Here is a 25444-nt window from a genome sequence, read left to right as displayed (position 1 = left end):
ATGTGCTGGATTACTTAATTTCAGCAAAATTAGATATGCTGGAGTTATAAAGAACCGATGGGAAGGTATGTCAGACCCCGGTCTCCAGTTTCAGGAATCAACATGCTACATTATCAAAGGGCAGCTACCAGTTCCTTGTGTATTAGACATGTACCTGCTAGGAATATAAAGCTTGGAAACTCTGATTTGGTTATGCAATTATGATTTGGTTATGGAGAATATCCAAGCCCATAACTCCATTGTAAGAACATTTTCATCAAGGCCAGGGGTCAGGTAAGCTCTCCAAGACCCACAGAAACAATCCGTGGCACATTTAGTCCATTGGTGTATGGCATGATATAATGCGTTGCCCCCCTTTGTAGAACGTTGTCCTTAGGCTCAAAAGCAACATTGCTATGCTCAGTACTTTGGCGTCTATGCAATTGATCTGGTAGAGGATCTAAATACAGCAGTTGTTTAAGCCATTTAAAAGAAAAGAACTTTGAAAAAAACAACATCTATAAAAGTTTGAGTGAGTGTCAAGTGTATTTTGTGTCTTTAAAAATAACAAAAACAACAGTTTTGGTCAACATTTTATTTTTAAGCAGTGGTGTTATTTAGATCTGCCACGGTTTAGTTCAATTGAATCAACCCCATTATTTGTAAATGTTGTGTTTGGCAAAAGGATCAGGTCTCTATTGTCACTTGTCCATGCTGGCTAAATGAAGCCACACCAGCTCTATGCAAGTCTTCCTTAATAAGTTGCAAACAGCAAAGTAAACAGCAGGAATACACATAAATAGATTCAGGTAATAAATCTACATTATACTTTTGTAAAGTGTGTGTCATGTGAACTGAGTGTAAATAAGGGAGGTTTTTTTTTTGGTTTTTTTTTTTTAAGTATCTACAGTTCAAATTATTTGCTTGCAGAATGCTGCAAAATTATGTAAAAATTTATTTTGTAGTTTTTTTTTTCTGCAGCTTGCAAAAACAAAATCTCTGAATGGGAAAATAATACTTCTCCAAAAATGCCTTTGATATCTCAATGTCAATTTCTGAAAATATGGATTCAATCAATCAAGCAGGTTAGCAGGGATTCTGGACTGATTTTTAGTTATACTGGCTTTTAAAAGATTTGGGGGGGGGGGGGGAGTTGTTTCTATGCAAGTAAGGCTTAGCAAGTATATACAATTGCAACTATTTAGCATCTGTTTGTAAGCAATTATGCTTTAGATAAAGTAAAATAATACAATTATGACTATAGGGCCCAAAGTCCCTGTGACAGAGAAAGAAAGAATCTTGGTTATAAATCTCCCTCCTGACCTGTGAGGGCGCTGTGTAAGGGGAACAGTGTGCCCCGGACTGGATGGTCTGACAATTCATTCCAGGGAAAGGTGGAAGTCAACCATCTGGAAATGGGGCGGAGCCACAGTACACCAAATCATTGCCCCAGATGGGAAACGATGTGGCAATCATGGATTGGAGAAAAAGCGATTGCACTCGCTAACTAAGGGGGCATGGCTGAAGGTACAAAAGGGGATGTGGCCGAGCGAACTGCTCCTTTGTTATGGCTACGAGAGAACCGCTGAAGGACTGTGATATAACCGTGAGTGTTTCGTGTTTGTTTGTTTACCCATCTAATTGCACTTGTTTGTCATTATTAGATGGCTAACATGTTCCGGGAGCTGTCGCTAAAGGCCAGCACTAACCCGGACAGCACTGCATTATTTTACACAAATAAATTGTATTTCACCACATGCACCAAAGCACTCACTCTGGACTTCGTGTTTGTGTTCTGTATGTGTTTATTATTTCAGGACTGTAACCCGTGGTTTAAACTGTGCAATACGCATTGCTGTGTATTGCCAGGGATTATTATTTACGGTCTCCAAAACAACCTGGATTAAAAACAAATAAATATAAATAATTGTTTGAACCGTGAACTTTGTTGTCTGTCATCTGTTTACGCATTGCATCACCTGTACACCTGCACACTGCAAACCACTTTGCCACAGTCCCTTATAAATGACTTTTATAAAAGATGTGAAAATACAGCTGTTGAAAAAAATATGGTGAGAATTACAAATCCTTGTTTTTTCAATTCCTAAATATAGTTTACAGTTTATTATTCATTCACTTTTCAATAGTTATGTTGGCTTTAAGAAAAGTTGTCATCTTTGTGCAGTCTGTTTTGGTGGTTATTTATATGTTAGGGTTCTGTCACAATAGACAGCGCAGATGATAAAGAGTTCCTGAGAATTTTTTCAGGCTTAAGGGAGATGTCAAGTACCTTGAAAAAAGTACCTTATCCTCCCGTAATGGTCTGTTAGCAGGCTACAGAAAGTAGCACAGATAAATGTATTTTAAAACAAAATTACAAAGATAAAATATGCAGAACAACAAAGTAATATGATGGAGATTTTTTTTTTTTTTTTTAAAACACCAATGTTACCACAAAATAGTACATTTGATCAGAAAAGACACTAGAAAACTACAAGCTGCCATTCTTTAATATATATATTTTTTTAATGTGTTCAAATAAGGTCAGTTGAAAACACAGTATTTCAAAGGATAGGGGGGCTTTTTGGTGCAGCAGTTTGTACTGGGAATGGGAACATTTTATTTTCATGATTGTCTGAAGTTTAGAAAGAATAAAATGCAAATAAAAAATACATTCAAGGAAAATATATAGGGAGTCAAGTTAACTTGTCATTTTTGTTTGTGTCAATGAGTAACCGGACTGTGCTGTAACAACAATAAAACCTTTAAAAAAAAAAAAACTTGTATGAATAATGTTTTGATTTTTATTACAGCTTTTCTATCAAGTCATAATAGACAGGCTTCAGACTGCCATATATATTTGGTTAAAAATCATGATTATAAATCTTAAATAGCAATGTAAATATACAATATGGAGCAGTTTTATATGCTTAAACAGTGCAGTACCATTACATCAAGTAAAACCCAATAGAGAATTTACAGATTGTTTTTTTAATGCTTTTGGACACTGCATTAGTTAAAAGCAATGTAATGTAGAAGCAATTAATAAGAGCATTGAGCATTATGAAAAAAAAACTCCTTTCAAGTTCTAAAGGAAGAATACCTTTATCATATATTTAAATTTCTATAGTGTTGTACATAATTCCTTAACTTTTTACATATAAAACAAAATATACATAAGCAAAGTTTGTCACTGTAGTTCACACTGTGGGGATCCCACATTTAAGGTTAAGGGGGGTTGGTGGGGTCCTATGTATGGCTTTGCAAAAGTACACTACAAAGAGTAGGATGCTATTCATTTGTTTAGAAGTGTTTTCAGCGATCGAGTTAGTGTGCTTACAGTAGTGGACATGGTAGTTAAATGTCGTGCTATTACTTTTACACTATGGTCACTGGGAGAACTGTCTGCCGCTGCCTCTGCTGCTTTTAGCAGGCATATATAGTTCATTACAACTTCATTGATTTTAGCTACAATTTCCAGCTGCTTGCTTTCAGTATTCATCACTTTCACTAAACACATGCAAACTTCTGTTAAGCAACAGAGCACGTGGAAACTGGAAGTCATTGCCAAAAGCATTTCTTCTGGGTTTTTGTCTGCCATGGCTATTTGTCTACAGGCGTTCCCCAGCTCCTTGGACTCGACAGACAGAAGTTGTTTGTACTGAGAAAGTTTAGTTTCATGGGGCTCGGGCCCCATGTTCTCCCTCTTGTCCACACTTGAACGCACAAGAGAAATCAGTTCACTCGCATCATTCTGTGCAACTGAAAACCCATCCGGGAATGAGTAAACCTTGTCTTTTAATGTATTTAACCGGGCAATTCTAGTCTTGAAGTTCATATCATTAAGGTTAATATCTATATGTTTGTGATTGGCAGCAACATTCTCAGTGGAATTGTCCTCTTTCAATTGTCCTCTTTCAATCTCAGCAGCTGATGAAGGTAACTGTGGACAGTAAAGCTTTGAAAGCCTATCTCCTTCCTCATCTTCATCGGAATTTCTCCCTTTATTGAGAAAACAATAACTAAAGGTACCATGGCACCTCCATTTGCTTATGTCTAACTTTGGCAAAGTTCCAAATTGCTTAGAATCTTTATGCACTGGGAACATGACTGAATTTCTTCGGCTTTCCTTGTTGTCATTCACGGTGGACCAGCATGTGGAGTTGGTGGTAACAGAGCCTTGAGAGTAGTTCTTGGCCAACCTTTTACCTTTAGAAAGGTCAACCCTCTTCTGTGGTTTGGTCTCAGGTGATTCTAGAGATTGCAAACATTTAGCGCCGATGGTACCTTTGGTTCTCTCAAAGAGTCTTTCGATGTTCCCTGATCCTGTCGTCACACTGCTGCAGCTCCGTCTTAAGATTTTTCCTTTCTGGGGATGACTGAGACTTCCCCCACTGAAGTCACAAGTCCTTGAACTCAAAGGTGCTGCCCGCACATGGTCTGGTTTAGGTGAGTCAGTGGACTCTTGGCTCGGCACATTTGAGTTTTTGCAAATGTTTGATGGCAGTGGAATGGTGTTGGCTTTGACCTGTTTAGAAAAAGCTGAAGACATGCCTCCTCTTCTTGCCTTCTTAAGCTCTGTGCAAGCTACACTAGGGGTAGTAGAAAAACAGAGAGAATCATTAAGCATCTCCCTGACAACATGCTTAGTTTTACAATCAGGTTTGAACTGTTCATCCTCACCAGTAGGCTGTCATGAACACTTCCGTGAGCCCTAATGCCACTTTCGTGCACATTCCTTTTACACAGATAAAGAAACAGCTCTGAATCAATATTCTGTTCTAATTTCCCTTCAAGAACGGTAAGTGAGCTTCTCCTTTTTTAAAAATCTTTACGGATTCCTGAGCATGCAAATCAGCTTACCTTGCAAGGTAGCAGAGAAGGCATTTTTAGACACTTACACCTGAGACCAATGGACTCAATTGTGCTACACTTTGGTTCTCAAATGGTGCATCTGATGGTGATATGCAGGGAGACTTTGCAATTATGTAACTTCTACCTCTAAAAAAGTCTAGAAATCCTGGCTTATTACTCACATGCTTCTTATAGTCTGGCTAGTTTATGGCCCTCATCAATCCTCCTACTGTTTCCTAATCCTACTGAACTTTTTAACTTGCCTCCCTGACACATCTGAGATATGGTAACATAATCTAACATCTGCTTATAAGATTCATTGTAACTCCCTTCCTTTGAATTATTTTTACATCCCTGCAGCACATTAAGATTAGTGAAAATGTTACTCCTTTTTGCTGTACCTGTGGTTTCTTTAATCTTGGGCATCCGATGACACCCATCTCGTAAGGTACCAAATATTGGTTCAGAACTAGACGCTGCATGCATGTTTGGCAGTGACCTCCTATGGAAGGTCCCATCGCCTTGCTGATGGTGATCCTTGCCATGGCTTTGAAGTAAATGGGTTTTTTCATCTGCTGTCACATAGCTAAGACCTTTCAGAGAAGGTTCAGTAAGCATGTGCTTACTGTTAGAGGTGCACAGCGGGGAATCAACAGGAGTAGCACATGAGCTACTGCCAGTGCTGCAGCCTGCATCAACTGATGAACATTGGGAACTCTGCAGGGAAAAATGTCCCTCACTTTGCAAAGACATGCGTTTCGCCAAGTGGTATTCGCAGAGCCTGGCAACGCTCTGCTCATTTGGAGGGAGCTTAGACTGGTGTTCTTCCGCAGAAAAGTTGGTTTCTTCAGAGTCGTTCCGTTCTTTGGCCGAGGATACATAGGTGGTGTCGGATTGAAGGTTTTCATCCTGTCCGAGCCCTGAGGTGTGGCAGTCATTCCCTTCAGGCTCGACTTCCTTTCTATCAAACTCAGTCCTACAAACGTTTGATCCCTTCAGCAAGTTTTTCCCATTAGATACTCCTGGAAGCTGTTTGTCCCCTGTCTTATGGTCACGAATGGGGTACCACCTTTGGCTTTTTTCACGGAAAGAAGTTCTCTCTAGATCGAAATGGCTTAGACGATGAGCCTCCCTTGATGTGAAAGTGTTATATTTCGTAGGCGGGTGTGGTTCTTCATTAGACTCTGCTTTCTTAGCCTGCTGTCTTTTAATGGTGGCGCTGGCTTCGAACTGCATCCTGGGGTCTACCTCACCTTGTTTACCTTTTCTCTTGCCTGTGCAGGAGTTGACAAGGGACCCCATCTGCAGCTTACTGAAGTAGTCTGTCACAGATTTGGTCTCCATGGTCTCTGGCTCCATTTCAATGTCATCTGAATGAAGGATTTGTTTGGAAGGCACAGCTTTGTTCTGTGGATCTGCCTCCTGGCGGCCTGGCAGGTTGTGGGATGGCTTTAGGGTCCTGTCTACTGTCTCACTGGGAGAGATGGGAAACTCAGTTTTCTCTTCCATAAGTGGCTGGAAACCTCCAGTGGTGGCTACAAACAGGCGCATGGAATTCTCAGAGAGTTTCTGTGCTGCAGCCAGTTCAGAGTTCTCAGTCATTTCAGAAGAGTTTGTTTCATTCCCAGAATCTGAAGATGACTCGGGACTATATGCCCGAGATATTGCTACACCTGTATGCCACAGAAAAATAAACATCTAATTAATAAAATACATCTGAGGCACTTTGTACATTTTTTACAATACAAATTTTATTTAGTCCAAAAATATGGATGGTTATGAAAATGCATTTTTACAAAACAAAACAAAAACACAAACAAAAAACAAAAACGATGACACACAAAATGAAACTAAAGCAGTTTAAATCAAAATATCAAAAACCATGAGAGACAAATATGAATTATGGCAAAATAATAATTAAAAAAAAACAGCAACAAAAGGGTTATGGTATATATTCAAGGCTAAACAAATGTTTATGAATGGAACATTTATTATTGTCAATTAATAAAAGTTACTATGGTGTAAGAACCTGAACTATCGTCTGTTTGTTGAAGGGTCTGCTCTTCAGATGCTGCCAAGGCCTCTATTGCTTGCAGAGTGGAAACAACTGCATCATCAAGTGCTTTTTCTGTGTTGCCTTCACTATGAGTCGGGACTGCATCTATCAGTGACACCGGAATGTCATCACTATTGCTTTTGCCTTTTTCCTCTGTACCTTGGGACCCATGGTTTGGGGTGTCTTCCTCATCAGAGCTGTCTCTGAAGCCTGGTGGAGGAGCAGCAATGGCGAGATTAAGAGAGTGGAGAAGAAAGTCATTATCTTCATCGCCACCTGGTGGTGGGAGGGATGTCAGGTCAATAATATCATCGCTTGACCCGGAAATGCTGAGGAGATTGGTTTTGTCCATTTCTCCCAACACAATGTCCTCCTCACAGCTAGCTTCATCATCATCCTCTGCATCATCTGTATTTTCTGCATAGCAGATGTCATGTAGCAAAGGCTCCTCAATGCCTTCTGAGTTCCCAAATATTTTAGCCTCATTAATGTTTGCGTAAATGACATGAGCTGTAAACTGATAACCTTCTGTGTCTGAAGACTGGTCTACGGCTTTCATGTCACTTTCATTATGCAGGTACATAGATCTTTGCTCATCTGACATTTCTGGGCTTTCATCCATTAATCTTTGATACCCAAGGTTTTGTGGGTTAACACTGTCTAAGTTATGATCTCCAAATATAAAAGACACTTTGGCGTTCCTTGGAGAGTCCTGTGTATTTGTTCCGGGCACGGACAAGAAGGATCGTGTGTGCATACTTCCGTTTCCTACTTCTGTACTGTCTCCTTGTTTAATGATTTTTTGACCATGTCCACTGTTTAAAACCTCAGTGATATAAACAGGAGTAGCTTCATTTTGACTCCCAGGATCTTCTGAGAAAGGAATGTCTTTGTCCTTTACTTCTTTAATACATGCTTGAAGATCTTGGTCTTCAGCCATTGTAAAAGAGGCGCTGTATGTCCAGTCAGTGGCATGCAAGTTATACTTGTCCTTATGTTCACAACCTAAAATGCAAATAAAAGAAGATTAATAGTAGTGGATTCAGAATAAATAGAAATAAGAGGGAAACAGACTTTGTTTGAGACGGGGTGTAAGGATTAATTAAAGTCATGATACAGTATGATATATGTCATGATTCACAGGTAGGCATGTTGTACGATATTCATGATTCATCGATATAAAGCCATCAAACCCCAGAGGAGATGACAGAGAAAGTTCTTCACTACAATGGCTCTAACTACAATGTAATTACACTGTATCTGTTGGTACATAGTAATTACATTGTACCGTAACTACACAAGCCACAAGTGTAAAAACAGTGCCACTGCAAAAGAGCAAAGTTGTTGCATTGTAGCTACACTATCACTTGTGTAAATATTGTGCTACTACAGTGTAATTACTGTTTAGATGGAGATGGTTAATGTAAAGTGTTACTAGTTTATAGTTCACCTCATTTGTGACTTTTGACAAAATTCCACCAGAGATTAAACTCTTTGGTTAATTATCAGGCTAAAAGATTCAAATGTCCTTAAAAATATATACCTGGTTCATTGTTTCCTTTATTTTTACTGTTTGCCATGTTAAAGATAGAGCGTCTTGAATCAACCAGTAATCTGTAGTAGCCTGCTGTTAGGCAAGCCAGATTCATTGCATCACTTGATTCCATAAGTAAAGTGATAGGCTAGAAAAACAAGAAAACAAAAATTGGCACACAAAGATACCAAGTCAGTATTTTAACTTAACATAGAAATGTAAATAATTACCTCAGGACATTTTAGCTACATGATTTACTAAGATACAGTATTTTGTTTTTTAAAATAGTATGGATCCTGTGTTAAAAATATAAATAGTACATCTCACCAAAGAACCCTCTAATACATTAAAATATAAGAAGAATTTGAAGGCATGTGTATAAAGTTATATCCCGATTATAAACTATAAATCAATCAATCACTGTTGCATAGAACATATGAGACAGAAATCCTTTTGCACAGTTTGAACAGGCAAAACCACAACGTGAACGCAAATTGCAAAAGATGACATCTCTTATAACAATAAGAGGGCCCCTAGACCCAAGGTATTAACTTATAGTACAGGTACCTTCACATCCAACACGTGTAGCTCAACTCTAACATTCTTTTCATCCTCTGTAAACATTTCAATTTTGTTGACATGGCTAAAGTCTGCCAGCAGAGCCACCAGGTTGGTTTTGGTGTTGATTACATGACTTATTCCATATCTGGGACCCACGAGCAAAGTTACTTCTGTGTGTTTTTCATCCTGCTATTGTAAAGAAACAAAGATTTGAAAACACACACACACACACACACACACTTAGATCTATTTTTTAAAATATACTATACATGTATCCTAAGTTTTAAAATGTTAGGTAAATATAATATTGTGGGGCATTGTGATTTGTGCCCTCACAGGGGCGGGGCACATTGCCACAGGCATTTATGCCATTATACTCCGGAGTTAATTTACCAAAATATTTATATGTGTTAATTATCTACTGTAACATACTTTAAAGTCTAAATTTTTTTTTAAAAATAAGATACTGTGATGGCATCTTCCTAAAGGGAAATCATTTTTTTATGGCCAAGAAAATTAATATGCACTTTACTTTTTACATTTTGTTTTTACAGTGTATGAAACCTAAGCATGCCCTCAATACCAAACTACAGAAGGAATTACAGATCATGTCTCATAAATTGTAAATACAGAAAGAGAAGAAATGACTGAATCAATTACCAATAATGTCGACTTAAAAACTCTTCCACCATACAATCGTAAATCACTGAGGTACTTTAGGTAGTGCACCTTTGCTTGCAAAGCCGACAGCTGAAAAAAAGAAAATAATTGAAACAGTATTAATGTACCTGGACTAAAACAAAATTATACATTTATTGTAAACCATACTGCAGTAAAATATTTGCATTCATTCTTTAACCAATTGTAAAGTTTTGTTTTAAAAGATACAATTGTTTAATATTCATATTACATTCAACCTGTTAAAAAAAAATATATATATATATATATATATATATATATATATATATATATATATATATATAATATATATACACAAAGTGAATCATATAAAATAAATAGATTCTAAAATAAAAAAATATATAAAAACCACAATGCCACCCTCCATATTACAGTTCAATTTATTACAGACCAGATTGGCAAAGAAGCTATGTGAAACAGAAGATAATTTAATCTGTGCTAGATATTGCTAAGTAACTAATTCGCCCTTACACTTATATCAAAACATAACCTGCATAACCTACATAACCTATAGACGACTTTAAAAAAGACAATACACTAATCAAAAGTTGTTGTTTTTTTTCCCATTATTACTGGACAAATAGATTACATGTTCACTTCAAACAGAATAAAATGTCAACCAGTGTCCACCCGCCCTTGAAAGAAAGCTTGATGACAGCCCTGCACAGAAAGTCAACACTGTGATGCTGACATGGAAGATTGATTTGCTGGTTACTGATTGTCTGATAAAGCAGGGAATTATAATACAACCTTCAATTTGGGAAAACTATTCAGTAGCTATGAACACGTAAGGACACATATAGGGCAGCAGTGTGGAGTAGTGGTTAGGGCTGTGGACTCTTGACCGGAGGGTTATGGGTTCAATCCCCAGTGGGGGACACTGCTGTTGTACCCTTGAGCAAGGTACTTTACTTAGATTGCTCCAGTAATAACCCAACTGTATAAATGGGTAATTGTATGTAAAAATAATGTGATATGTGAAATAATGTGATATGTTGTAACAACTGTAAGTCGCCCTGGATAAGGGCGTCTGCTAAGAAATAAATAATAATAATAATATTCCACTTGCAGAAGATCTAACTACATCAGCTAAAGAATAAACCTTCAGAAGGCATTTTTTAAACAAAAATAGGTTCAATCTGTTTATTAATGTCGATCAATCTAACTGCATTTTTAGCTAGGGTTCAGATCACTGCACAAACAATCATGCCTATACTGAATGACACCCTGTGGTTTCACGTAGTTAATCGATTGTCTGGCTATTAGAATGTATTAGTTATGAATGGTAAATGAATATGGACAGCATTTGCAATGATAATGCATTTTTACCAGGTTTATAATTAGTTATTGGAAACGGTAGGGGAAATATTCAAGTATGACTTGTGGTTATTTTTATATAAAAATATAGATACCATAAAGAATCTGGTGAACTAATCTGATTGATGACATAAGAACATATTCTCAGGTCTTTTTATGTACATGGTTTTCACAAAGAAAAAGACAATCTTGTTATGGATAAAACTAGCATAAAACTCGTAACTTTTCAATCACAAATGTCAATAGAAAAGTTACATTGCCATTGCTATGAACCTTGAACTTGAAACAATTGGTTACAGTCCCTGGAATTTTGTCGCAATGAGTCTGTATACCTAACACATTGACAATATACTTCTCGTTTTCACTTTGAATCTATTATCAAAAAATTATTTCATCTATAGACTGTAAACTAACAATTAAAATTGTGTTAGACTGGAGTGAAATATGTATTCGTCACTGCTCGATTGCCGCTTTATAAAAAAAATAATAATAATAAAGTATCTGTGCAGGATTCTTGAACTCTGCTTCCTGTGTTGATTCCCTTGGGTTTTGGTGGGCTTGATCGTGCAATGATTGAGCAGACTGCATTTCTCCCATATTGCACCTGGAACTTGCTCATCTACCCAGTTCTCAACAATTTTTTTTCAGCCCACGACTTTGGTCACAACCTTGAAATACAATATAGACTAATGTATTGTTCTGAACACATTGTGTCATAATATATTCTGTCCAACACATTTTTTTAAATAAACAGCTAGCACCTTTAGGTTTAGCAAGATGTTTTTACTTGAGGTCCTAAACATGAGAATGAAAACAGAAAATATTTTTTAAAATACAAATGCCAAGGGGGATTCAGGAGGAGATTTAAGTTGAAAAGAGTTTCTCCACTTTTTTCATACTGGTGGCATTGTTATATATATATGTATTTTTTTGTATATATGTATTTATATGCCTGTATTTTTTTTTATCCATTTATTTTCCTTTCAAAACCATAACTGACATCTACAGTAGTAGCTTTCATCCTGCTGCCTTGGCAACATCTGGTCAGCCAAACATTTTGCTTTCAGCTTCCAATTGTTTTCAATAAAGCACCGCTCAGACTACAGGATTGTTAAGGCTTAAAATCCTTGTGTGTGTGTGTTAGTAAATACAGTCCATTTTGTGAGGTATTTCTGCTTATTACTAAACATGAAGACCAGCTTGCTATTGTAAACAAATGTAAATAATGTTTTTTTTTTTCATTTTTTTATTTAACATTACATGGTTGCAGATAAATGAGATCAACCCTTCTCAAAAAGTAACGATTTTGGAATCACAATATAAGAAAACAGCACTTTCTGCATTTGCAGGACTTTCAACAATAATAATAATAATTATTATTATTTATTTCTTAGCAGACGCCCTTATCCAGGGCGACTTACAATTGTTACAAGATATATATATTTTTTTTTACATATAATTATATTTATATAATTACATTATTGCTGGACATTACAGTCCAGCGTCCAAAGATTTTGCTCTGCTATCATTTTTGTTTGTTATAATGCTCTGCACTAAAACTTATTTTCAACTGTTTTTTGCTCTGGAGCAATGTGGAGCAAAGCCACTTCACTCAATCACCATTCATGTATTCATTCCTATTGTAATGAAGGACACACCCATTTTAAATGGCCTTTTCTCTGCCGAACAGGAGCAAAAAGCAGTATTAATGTAAACATTAAAAAAAATAACTGTGGTGTGATGTCACTGTTGTGAATTGACTTTGCAGTTGAAGAGAATTATGGACTTGGACATATATTTCATACATCTGTCACTTATGTTTATTTTCTGTGACAGATCAACAAGCAGAACACTAACTGGGGGGAAAAAAACCCTGATGTACTGTAAGTGATATATTTTCCTAATGATCATAAAAACATATATCATTCTGAATGTTCTTATAATTTAATAAATTTATTGATCTATGAAGAAAAAAAAAAAGATTATATGTGGACATAGATTTTAAAAAAAACAACCCCCCCTATATTTCACCACCCCCACTAATTCACTAATTATGATGTCACAAAGAGCTGCCAAGAGAAATCCAGCATGTTTAACCTATTATAATCCTCAAAACCAAAGAGAAAACAAATACAATAACACCTGACAAATCATTTAAATAAAACATTCCAAGAAAAGTAACACATTTCTTAAGAGATGTAAAAAAAATTTGAGCAAAAAAAAAAAAAAAAAATCCAATTTAATGTCAGAAAACGTTTCTGTATTCCGGAAATTCGTCCAGCATGGCAATGCTGACAACATTAAAAAGTGGGTTGCAAAATGCAGATATATTGCTGTTATTAATAATAATTTTCAACATCATACTTTGTATTACAAACACATATCATTTGAGAAATTTTTAAAAAATAGATTATCTGATGTTGCTTGATCTTTTATATCTACCATGACATTGATTTTAGACATCTTGAGGTCATGCATTATTTTTAAAAAGAAATTAATTAACAATGCTTCTCAAAACAAGAATATATTATTTGTTGTTGCATGTACTGCACATGAAACATGGTTCTGTTGCCGCAGATGCATGTGAAATGGGTTTTTGCTTCATGCAAACACTCAAACATAAAATCATAATAAAGTAACCCAGCAAACAAATTACGTTCTGCCTTCATCAGTGCACAGTAGTAAAGAGCCGTCTATTTTTCATCTTGGACTACTAAACCAGGGACTGCATTACCTTATGATAACACAAGATGGCTCAATTCTTTCTAAACTGTAGATGAAAAAAGAAAAAAAAACAAACATGCAGTACCTCCAGCATGTAGCACTCCAGTCCTTTCACATTTACATCAGGGTAGGGGTAGGAGGTTACATTTCTATACTGATGCCATCAACAGACATCTATCCTTTCATTGTGTTTTGGTTATTATTTTATAAGATAAGGTCTATTAAAAGGTATATTTTTTTTAATTGTTTTTATTAGTCGTAATAGTTCTGTTGTTTGACTTTGTTTTTTTTTTTTTAATGATGCACAAATGTATGTATCTGATTTATGCAGCTAATTCTCAGTCTTGAGATGTACAACTGTAAATAGGAGCAAGGTAAATCTCAGTGGATGCATCGCGCATTCAAATTCTGAGCCATGGCAGCAGAAAATTACCTTTTTTCCAGGAGGAACTAGATTTTGGTTTGCTTTTAAAATGTGTGAGAGAGCCTTCTTGATATTCTTCTCCTTCATACTGGTTAATACTGCAGGAGGGAGGAAGGTGTCCAAACCCCATTCTTTCCTGTGAGGGAAAAAAAAAAAAAATCACTCTGATGTTATCATCATCCTCTATATTTATTCTTAGTGGCCTGTTCACAGGAATATAGAACAAAGGCTTGGGCAGTACAGCAATGTAAACACATTTATTATTACTCTGCTTTTGCTCCATTTCTTTAATAAATAATAATAATAATAATAATAATAATAATAATAATAATAATAATAATAATAATAATAATAATAAAAACAGCTAGTGTTTCAGAACTAGACTTTAAGGGCCCCTACACACACTTAAATGGTTATTTCATTTCAAGTGTAAAAAACTTTGCACTTCAGCAAAAGCTTAGCAAATCTGGCTCATCAGTCCCCACACACTGTAAAAAGTAGAAAAAAAAGAAAAAGGGATTGTGCCTTAAGTGGTCTGATTGTATTTCAATAAGCCTTGTGGTGTTAAGTAGTTAGGGACAGATCTATTGCAGATCTTGTTACACATTGTATCAAGGGTAGGTAAGTTCCAGGTTGGGTATAATAAATGATTAAGTACTTTGGGACCTGGTGAGAGGTTAAGTTGATTCAATTTAATAAAGGACATTTGGAACAAAGACCTGGAATGAGAGTGCAGATGTTGTCTTCTGCATTATGTAATCAAAAAGAATAATTTCACTGGAATTCCATCTTAGGTTGTGATATGTCTCACTAAAAGCCACAGGAATCCCTCTGCATTCTGACCCAGCTATATACATTGGTAGCATTTGGCCCCTGTTCTGAATTACACTTGCTTCCTCTCTATTTTCCTCATTGTATAAAATCCCTTATCACCACCATAGTAATTACTGTACAAGGGTAAAGAGTTACCATATAATCTGAGACCAAATACTTACTCAATGTATTTTAATGAGACCTTTTGGGACTGCTTGGTGCTAACAGTTAAGATGTACATCTGTAACGCAGCGAGCCTCAGCGCTGTGTCGTACTTCAGCTCAGAGCCGAATCTCTCCTGCACCACGTCGTTCGAGCTCTGCCAAGGAGACAACAGGGGAGCAGATCAGCAGAGCCTGCAGACTGCAACACAGCATGGCTTAACTCCAATAAGACATTTAGCTGGAGCAGCAGGGATTGTGTTTCTCTGGATTGTTCATTCTTTATCTCAATTCCCACTCCCCTATATATCCCTCCTGAGTTGACACATCTTGTTTATAACAGCGAGGAAAGCAGGTTCCAGTAAGCAATACATACACTTTGTATCTGTCTCTAAATTGCAAAATTGTTCCTTACACACAAAAGTATGCAGCAAAAATGCCTTAGGGTCATTGAAACTAGCGTAACATGACCCACTGTATTTCTTTGTTTTATGGCACTATTAAATCAAACTTACCAATTGTAACAGAGCGGCACTCACTCTGGTTCGTTGCCCCTTTAAAAGCAGGACCCAGGACACAAGAAATGGATTTTCAAGTGCTTACACGCTAATTTTAATATACACAAAAATAAATAAACAAACAAAACAAAACACCTAGCTCCCTTTTGAGCACTAACTAAACATTTTATGCAGGTCCCTGACTAGCTTGCAGGACGGCTAAGCTGTTTACCTGTCATAAAAACACTGGAAACCACACAAGTTTAACACAGCACGTTGACTGCTCAGAAGCAGCGCGCACCTTCTGCCTCCTTCTACTCAGCAGCCCCGTACAGACTGACTGCACATCTTAAATACCCCTGCACCTAGTACTAATTGATAATAACTACCAGGTGCGGGTGATAATTAAACAAATAAAACAATTAATTTAAACAAAACGTGCATTCGCACATGTTTTTGGCAGGGAAGATTTTAACCCCCTCCCTGCCGTGTTACACAATATAAGATGCCAAACTCTCAGGTGCTTATGATGATCTACATAATTTAGGAATATTTTAAGATGTTTTCCTCAAAAACAGCAATCCTTTTTATTTGAGGTCAGCGAGAAAGTGGATTAAGCCACAAGGCACCTTTCCATACAGTAATAGAGTGCTAGGTGGTTACATTTCCGATGGGCTGAGACTGTGATAAGAGATAATATTCTTGTACTGATGAGAAAAGGTGATAACTTGACACATGAATCTTCAGTTCTATGCTTACTTACTTTGATAACTCAACACATGTTTGCATTAACGGCTTTAAATGTTACTGGTGATATACAATGGATAACATTAAACATGTATTTTCATTTAAAAAAAAAGTATCTGGTATAATAGTAAGTTAGCAAAAGCTCTCAATTTATATGACTTACTTATTAGTGCAATTTAAATGACACTTTTCTTAAAGAGTAAGTAGCGGGCTTCAGACAAATATATGCGGGCAGCAGTGTGGAGTAGTGGTCAGGGCTCTGGACTCTTGACCAGAAGGTCGTGGGTTCAATCCCAGGTGGGGGGACACTGCTGCTGTACCCTTGAGCAAGGTACTTTACCTAGATTGCTCCAGTAAACACCCAACTGTATAAATGGGTAACTGTATGTAAAAAAATAATGTGATATCTTGTAACAATTGTAAGTTGCCCTGGATAAGGGCGTCTGCTAAGAAATTAATAATAAAATATAGTGTTATACGTGCACACGTGGTGTTACAACTGTTTAAATAATGTACCTGTCATTTTTGTTTTCATTCTTAACATCCTGACAACTTTTTACACTTACAACTTTAAAGACTGTTTCAAAACTCTTTTCAAAATGTCCGCTGTAGTGCACTGGGGTTTGAGATCTGTCCTCAAAATCACTGGGTGCTATATTTTTCAGAACCCCACTATTTACTCTCTAAGGTGCTCTGCTACAATTGTACTTCCTTGGTCATTCCACCTGGACATTCTCAACACCCCTTTAACGTACCAGCTGCTTCCTCTTAGTACTGACATGCTATTATCCAGAGACAAACTATGACTTAAGTATATGCAATTTTATTTGTACAATAGGATCTATGTCATTCTTTAATTAGCAGAAATATTGTAGATTACATGGCCTGAATAGCCATGTAATTACACCACCAATGATTCCTGCTCTTTCACAGGACAGTGTCTACTGGCCTTCTGAACAAACACCTGTTGTAACTGTATGGAAACAATGTGATATGCCCATGTAATTCTACACTTATTACACCAGTAGTTACCATGTAAGTTGCCTATTTATTACCACGTTATTAAAAGCCATTACAGTGCTTCCTCATTCGTTATAATCTGTTTAATTGCAAATATGAAGACATAATCCAAAATGACTGCAATATGTATGGGTCCTCTTTCAAACAAATAGAAACTTTTAATATGTAGATAATATTAAATCTAGATGAGTGTGTAATAGAGGTAGTTGTAAAAAAGCAGTTATTTTTGTATTGATAGTATGACACCTGTAGAAGAGGAACTTACCTGGACATATAGGTATTCAAAAGCAACAGCATCTCTTCGAAGAAGGTCTATAGGATCCTTTGGAACAAAGCTAATCCTGAAAAGGCATTTCATCTTATGTGAACCTGGCCTTTGTGTCACCTAGATGGATGCAACCATTAAGAATGATCAGAACTCTAAGTATAAAAAAACATGCAGTTATTCAATGTACACTACTGTTTAGAAATGTCTCAAGAATACCGTAGCATTGATCAATCTGACAAGCACTTTCATAACAATAATAATTTTCTAATGAAGTGTTACATAAAGCAGGCAGTACAGAAATTATATATATTTTCTCACAGCTTTTTCTCACAGCTGAGAATTCCACTATCAACACCACTATTCACTACAAACCTACCAACTCTCATTCATATCTACAATATGACTCCTCACACCCAAAGGCTTGACACGACTCAATTCCCTATTCCCAACTTTTAAGACAGACGTATTTGCAGTGATGATCAAGACTTTTTCATTAAAAGTGAGGAAAGCATGATTTACATACCACTAAAAAACATACAGAGGACTGAATCCCTATAGTCCTCACTTACCACCCCACCAACAGAAGTACAGAAAATTGTGCAAAGAAATTTTAAAATTCTACAGCAAGACCCATCTACAGCATCTAAAAGAATACGTGGTCCACAGTGAAATCCACTCTTCTGCAGAACCTTTAAAAGGCACAGTCCCATGCAACAGACCACGATGTACGACATGCAAATATTTTAACTCCCAAACTGAGATCAGAGGCCCTGAATCATCACTCCACATCCACCAGCCCTTTACATGTACATCTAAGTGTGAGTAGTGTACTGCATCATTTGCACAAAATGCAACCAAAAAGACATTTAGCAGATCGTTTTGTGGAACATTTACAAAGCATTCGAATCAACACCTTGACATTTCCAGTAGTCCGACACTTCAACAGCAATAATCACATCACCATCTGTGGAATCAGTCAGTGTTTTGGTACAAATTCTACTCGGAAGCAAAGAGAACGTGAGCTTCTCTTCAAACTTGGAACTTTGGAGCCTCTTGGAATGAGTATTCTATTCTGACATCATTTTAACATCATCCTCAGAATTTCTGAAAATCAACAAGTTTACTGCACTGTGTTTACTTTTCTTTCTACACAGCTGAAGAAGGGCTCTTGTCTGAAACATTCTTAAATAAATGTTTTTTAATCATTTAAACTCTTTGTGTACATCAATTTTTTTCTTCTTATCAACATTATATATATATATATATATATATACAGAGAGAGAGAGAGAGAGAGAGAGAGAGAGAGAGAGAGAGAGAGAGTAAGTTTACTGATTAGTACAATAACAGAATAGGGAATATGAATACCAAACCCTTTTGATCTCACACACATCCATGAAAGACGGTAAATAAAGACAGACTTTGGCATTGCAGTAAATGTAATGAATCAGACCCTGAGTGACTTTCTTTGAACATAGTGGTATGAATATTGAGCAGGGCATTTATCAATCTCTCTTTTCAATACACAAGGTTAGGGAAGGACTATATGAAGCTTAAGCACCGGTGGGGGAACAATCTTAGCTGGTCTAAATACTCCATGTAGACAGGAAAATTATGTCTGTTTTCTTTTAATATTGCTAATCCTTTAACCACTTGACTTTTGCAATTGTCTTTTCATGAAATTTACATTATGTCCCTTTCCATCTTTATACATTCCTTTAAAACGTTCCTTCATGACATTAATCTCTAAAAAAAATTGGGGTCCCAGATCCTTTACCCCATTTAAATCACCACATCCTCTAAACCGGATTGATGCGTTTTGTTTTCATATGCCTGGAACACAAATTGCCCTATATTAATGATCCATGTGCCATTTATTTTCAGACCTTTCTTTATCCAAACAGTCCAGTCAGATACCTTATTTTACCATTGCTGGTAGCATCAAGTGAGCTGTCTGTGTTTCTAAATAAAACTTGCGTGCCAGTGGGGCATGTCAACTCCAAACTCTGTGTCAATCTCCTGTCAATCAAGCAGCAAACACGCACGCACGTGCCACTGTTATGACCTCTTATTACCTTTACAGTTTTATCTCAGAATTGTATATTAATGTTGACATTTGCACTGTTCTTTCAGCTGCTAGCTGTCAACAGAGCCTATAAAATTATTTGAGTTCAGTCTGTATAGACTTGAAAAATGACCCTGTGGTTAAACCAGTGTGTCTAAGCCAATACTAGCCAGAAGTAATAGTCAACGAAGGACAGTATTTCTGTGCAAAGCTTACCTGAGTTAGCGTTTCTTGTTCATGAAGTAAGAGAAGCTTTGTTCCTGACCCTTCAGTTTGTTGCTCGAGGATCAGAGAGAAGTGCTCAATACATTTGATAGACAGCTTCTCTTGGAGTGTGAGGATAACATCCTTTTAACACAGAGAAGAGAAGCGTGTTATTATTGTAATGAGCAACTTTAGAGGAGTTCTACAGGATGTCTTACAGAACATGATGTTTTGCAGCTTGTTTTTGTTTGTTGTTTTACTGTAAGGACTCTTCTGGGCTAAAGGGTTGTTTTGAAACACAAGTAAAAAACCCATTATTGTTTTGCCATTTGTGTATTGAGAAAGCAACTAAAACCACTGCATTGGATCCCGTGCAGATGCAAATCCCACTCCACTTTATCCAATTACTTCTGGCAAAACAGAAGATGAAACTGTAGGAAAAGAGATTCTAGTTTGCATTATGGCGAGTACATTTTTCTCATTTCAACAACAGATCCACTGAAAAGCCATTTTGGCAGAGAATCAAGCTTTCCTGTTAATTTTTTGTCTTGTCAGAAAGGGTAATTATTAAGCTAAAACTACATTACATTTCCCAGAGTTGCACCTTGGCTCTGGTAAATTGTTTACTTCAGCAATGAACTCAAATGCAAGAGCCAATGAAAGAAGACAGTTGTGCACTTTACGTCATTGCAAAGTAAATTAAAAAACGCTTGGATTCAAAACAAAAAGCAACTCAAATCAAAGCCTGTCAGGTTATATTACCACCTGCAGTTAACCTGCTGGGTAACCCACCTTAATACAGGTGTTGCTGTCAAATCGGAATGATTTGGTCTGCCCATTTTCAAGGTATACCTTCAAAACATTTGGCATGAAAAGAAGAGAGTTATCCTTGACAGTGTCCTGGTGAACAGAAAAGGAAACCAAAATGTGTTAATTACTAAGTAAATCATTTACACATGTTTAATCATATGTGTCTACATCATGCTATTTAAGGTTTTCTTAACATGCGTAATATATATTACTATTAGAAATACACCTTGATGCAATTTGAGATGAAAGCAATGATGTGAGGTACTGCAGGTAGGTAAGTAGGTAGGTAGGGTATATGGGGTTGATGACAAATCTGTAAGCTTTGATAATGCTACATGGCTGGGGAATAAATTGCCTCCAAATGGCAGAACAGTTTTTCGATCCTTTTGCAGACTCTCATTCTAACAATCAAACCTTTAACTAGAGTTAACCATAATCGGAGAGTCCAAATAGAATTTATCCATGTGCATGTTGTGTTCAATAAATAACTTCTTGGGAAAAACACCAATAGGTTTAAATGATTTAAAGGCTGGCAGTATTTAGATCCGACACTGTTTAGATCAGTAAAATAAACCCCAACGTGTATCAACTAAACTGTTATAAAATAGAAAATAAAATATAATTTAAAGGTTTACATGCTATGTTGCTTCACTTCTACAGTATAACCTGTAATAACCATTTTTCCACTGCACAGTCACCACTGAATCACTGGCTACTGACAGTACTGGGCAAGCTGTTTTGAAGCAATTTATCCCAGAAAGCTAACATTATGCAAATCTAAGGTGTGAAAAAGCACTGGGAAAATGTACATTTCAAGCCTGGACCCTTGCACTATGCACATGACTTTGTTGATTGGCATAAAATTAAGATTTGATAACACATTCATTTGTGCTGTCTTTCATTCTGCATGCCAGTGAACAGGATGTACATTCCTCTAAATATGGAAACTTAGACATATTAGTAAATAAAAACATGGAAAGAATAACCTATGAATAAATTGCATGCATCACACAGAGCATAACTGAGATATGATATGATGAAATAAAAATGACAATTTTCTGAGCATATCATGCTTAAATTAAACATATCCCAGCACAGCCTTAAAAAAAAGAAAAAAAAAGAAGCTTAATTTCATACAGTTTTATGATTACATACATATTCATGCAGATCATTAAATATAGATGTGGGATTCTACTTACTGGAACCTGACCGTTTATAATGACCTCCTCAGAGAAGCGCACTTTGACAGGGTTTGACTTTAACCTGGCCTTTTTTGCAGCACTGATGAAAGCTGATTTGGGAGGCTGAAAAGAACAAAAAGAACCAGTATGCAGCAGATTTGTCCTGGTAAAGTGTATGCCTAAAAATCTATCTGCCTCTATTGCATGCATCTATTTTTTAGTTTACCGAATACAATTTTCCATTACTATTTGCCCATATCTTAAAATGAAAAGCTGTATAACAGCAAAATGCCATGATAAATACTATTTACAGGCATCTTACTAGTTCACGAGAGGCTTCCATGCAAGGGAAGATATCGAAAACATTTTTTGCAAATGCTTTACTTGCAGAAATTGTTCTTTGTGGAATCATTGTATGTTCAAATACTGTATATGGCAATACGGGATGAGGTTTTATTTAATCTATCCAGGATGTGTGGTAAGTGCTGTAGTTGTTGCAGCCTAAAGATCTGCAATATGTTTCACAATACATTTATTTTCAAAGTGTGCACTTGCACCATTTTTTTTTCCTTTACAAACTCCCTTTTTTAATATGGTAAAGTCTCCACTTTGTTTTGATAAGCACAACAGCTATAGTAGCTGGCCTTCATGCTCAATTACCAGAGAATTTTGAAAATGAAAAGTTCACATCAAAAGGGAGTCACTATTAACACTGGCAATATTTGCAATTGCAGTTCTCTGCACCAACCTCTGTGTGCATGTGAGAACGCGTGTGAGGAGACTGCAAAACACATGCCTCCCTTGGGCGCAGTGCTGACTTTTCAGAATTACAGTTTTTTCTATTGCTTTAAATTATGATGGATATCCGGCTTAAGAGTCTATATGATTACCAGTACAAGAAACTGCTACCCATATGAAGGGAAGTGTCCTCCCACTGGGGATTATCACAGCCAATAACGCTTCATCAGTAACAAACTGTGTGAGATTAATGGGAACAATTAGAATCGTAGATACTAGACTAGAGTTGATGAAATCCAGTGGGGAAAATGCTACCATTGCTTTTGAAATACATTTGAATTTTATATAGCTAAAGCCATTTCTGAAAGAAAAAAATACAGACTCTTACAAACTTTGCTCCCAAAACAGTCTGTAACATCATTAGTGCAAATGAATGCTAATAAAACTGGGTAATCTAAAGAGCCGATCATTAGTTATGCATGTAAAATGTACTAGAATTCGGTAAAGTGGTATAAACAGAAAGATTTGATGGAGTGCAGACTGGCCTTTCAGTGGTATTTAATTTAACTGTGCAGTGCATGCAGCAGGCCCCCTGTCTTAAGCAAGAGCATACTCCAACAAGTCTTTTATACATTATTAAAGCAAAAAATGTATTTTCATACAGTGCTACTCTAAGTATAAGAATTTGATTTGGCTGTGTTATGCTGATTAACCCAGGCTCTGTGTTACATACTGATATCAATCACAGTTAACATAGTGGTATATATTCCAATACTTCTTCAGCTGATTCATTTTAGTTAATTCATTCCTGTTACCCAGGCTAATGGTATCAACCTCATGTTCCTTAATACACTCCATCCTCATTTTAACACTGTCCCTGAGAGCCTGAGTTTTGTGTTATAACGATTGTGTGTTTCAGTGAGGGACATTGTCAAAGGGGTTTAACAAGGTCTCATGTCATGGATAGTGCTATAATGCCTTGTTTCCACTCAATTCATCCATTCTCAAAACGTTTTTGTCTAACACGCTGTTCTGTCAATTGCCCTCTCCTGCCCCCTATCTGTGTCCAAAACGTGTGTAGCCAACATGATTGAGTTACTGCAGAACACAGATAATTCCAGTGATCTGGTGAATACAGAAACAACGTCAGTTGGGTAAAGCAGAAATACTTCATGCTACACAAGTCATGCTATATACTAACTAAATCAATCTTCTGCATAAACACGTGCAAAGTAACTTGCACAAAAAGATTATATATATATATGGGACTACATTGGGAGGAAGTGCATCAGAAGATAATTGTGTGCCTACACTTTGGGACCAGTCTTTACCTCGTTATGTAAATGTAGACTGGTGGCGTTTTTTCCTTAGGCTATCAGAATCTACACAAGTATGATGTGGGTTTTCAAACCAGTACCAATCATGGAGCACGGGTGGGAGCACAGTCATGAGCATCCTAAGTACTCACATGGAAACAAGGCCTAACAGAGTTTCATAATGAGGATGGAGTATACTTGGAGGGAGTTCACCTAGTTTGGATTTAAGTTCATGGGGATCATCCACAGTTTAGGTGGGATCCACGCATAATCCAAACTGCTATAAATGTAAAGGTAACAATGGTGCAAATGAAGACATACTTGATGTGAATATTTCTGTATCAGTGCTTCTACTACAAAAGGCTACATTCCAAACAGTCAATTATATACAGTATACAGCATCAACACCTGCAAAACAGATGATTTTAATCCATCTCTTCACAACAAAACTTGCAGGTATTGGTATCAGTTGTCATTTTGATAAAAAATACTCTGCAGAAGTACTAAATAAATACTTACTGGGTATGGCTGAACAACTGTTAATACGATTGATTCTTTGCAGCTCCTGAAAAAAACAAAACAAAAAAAAAACAATGATTTTAAACACATTGAAATTCCCAATTGTACCAATGTATTTATGCTTTATTCTGTAGTTTTGCAACTGTCAATTAGAAACGCTTTGATTTCAAGCAGTTAAAATGTCATCATTCATTTATTTCGGGGGTAGGTTCACAAATATGCATTATCATAGGACAACTTGACCAGAAAACATATGTAAGTTCTACGTCTATAACGTGTATATGGAAATTGGGTTGAAAGTCAATCCAACACAAACAATAAACAGGTATCATTTCTTCACTACCCGTATAGTTAATTGTAATCTACATAAGAAGCAACAGTACCAAAAATATCTCTTATTTAGACAGAACTTGAATTTGACACCTGCATGTATCTCCTTTTACACAGTCCAGGAGTGAGAACAATTTCAGTCAGAAATGCCATTATTATTCAATCAATCAATCAAATTTTTATATAGCACCTTCCCTGTAAAACATCTCAAAGCGCTGTACATAGCATAACATACATCAGCATTTGTTAATAAAATTACATCAGATATATTAAAAGATACATTAAAAAGATACATTAGAAACAGCATTTATAAATAAAGCAGTTTGGTTTTTAAATGCTATTGTTATTGTTCGCTGCCAAAACCTTCCATTTTAACCATACAAAAATTGTTTTGATTGTGTTACCTGCAAAGCATGCCTGGATCAATTTGACTCCATCAGACCTAAGGAGTAACTCTGTACTATTATTATTTATTTATTTATTTATTAGCAGATTTCTTATTTATTTATTTCATATCACATTATTTTTACATACAATTACATTATTTTTTACACATTATTTTTACATACAATTGCCCATTTATACAGTTGGGTTTTTACTGGAGCAATCTAGGTAAAGTACCTTGCCCAA

General features: G+C 36.4%; 1 protein-coding gene across 6 annotated transcripts in view; it reads right to left on the bottom strand.

Annotated features, from left to right (window-relative positions):
- Positions 1–2769: 2769 nt before the first annotated feature.
- Positions 2770–25444, bottom strand: part of LOC117971110 (FERM and PDZ domain-containing protein 4-like) — a 112712-nt gene continuing 90037 nt past the window's right edge. For 3 of the 6 annotated variants that reach the window (XM_059030130.1, XM_034008781.3, XM_034919108.2), the window contains 13 exons: positions 24485–24530; positions 21930–22034; positions 20713–20820; positions 19933–20064; positions 17652–17771; positions 15144–15280; positions 14158–14284; positions 9645–9734; positions 8991–9173; positions 8433–8571; positions 6863–7894; positions 5235–6506; positions 2770–4566 (listed from right to left, as the gene is read on the bottom strand). In XM_059030130.1, coding sequence (XP_058886113.1) covers positions 3275–4566; positions 5235–6506; positions 6863–7894; positions 8433–8571; positions 8991–9173; positions 9645–9734; positions 14158–14284; positions 15144–15280; positions 17652–17771; positions 19933–20064; positions 20713–20820; positions 21930–22034; positions 24485–24530 — 4783 coding nt within the window. In that variant the 3' untranslated portion in view covers positions 2770–3274. Of the gene's footprint in view, positions 4572–5234; positions 6507–6862; positions 7895–8432; positions 8572–8990; positions 9174–9644; positions 9735–14157; positions 14285–15143; positions 15281–17651; positions 17772–19932; positions 20065–20712; positions 20821–21929; positions 22035–24484; positions 24531–25444 lie in introns of all 6 variants that reach the window. The other 3 variants (XM_059030133.1, XM_059030131.1, XM_059030134.1) reach the window with 3 other exon arrangements.

Source organism: Acipenser ruthenus, chromosome 9 (assembly GCF_902713425.1).
Source record: "Acipenser ruthenus chromosome 9, fAciRut3.2 maternal haplotype, whole genome shotgun sequence".
NCBI classification, from domain to species: domain Eukaryota; kingdom Metazoa; phylum Chordata; class Actinopteri; order Acipenseriformes; family Acipenseridae; genus Acipenser; species Acipenser ruthenus.
This window is presented reverse-complemented; position numbering and strand designations above follow the sequence as displayed.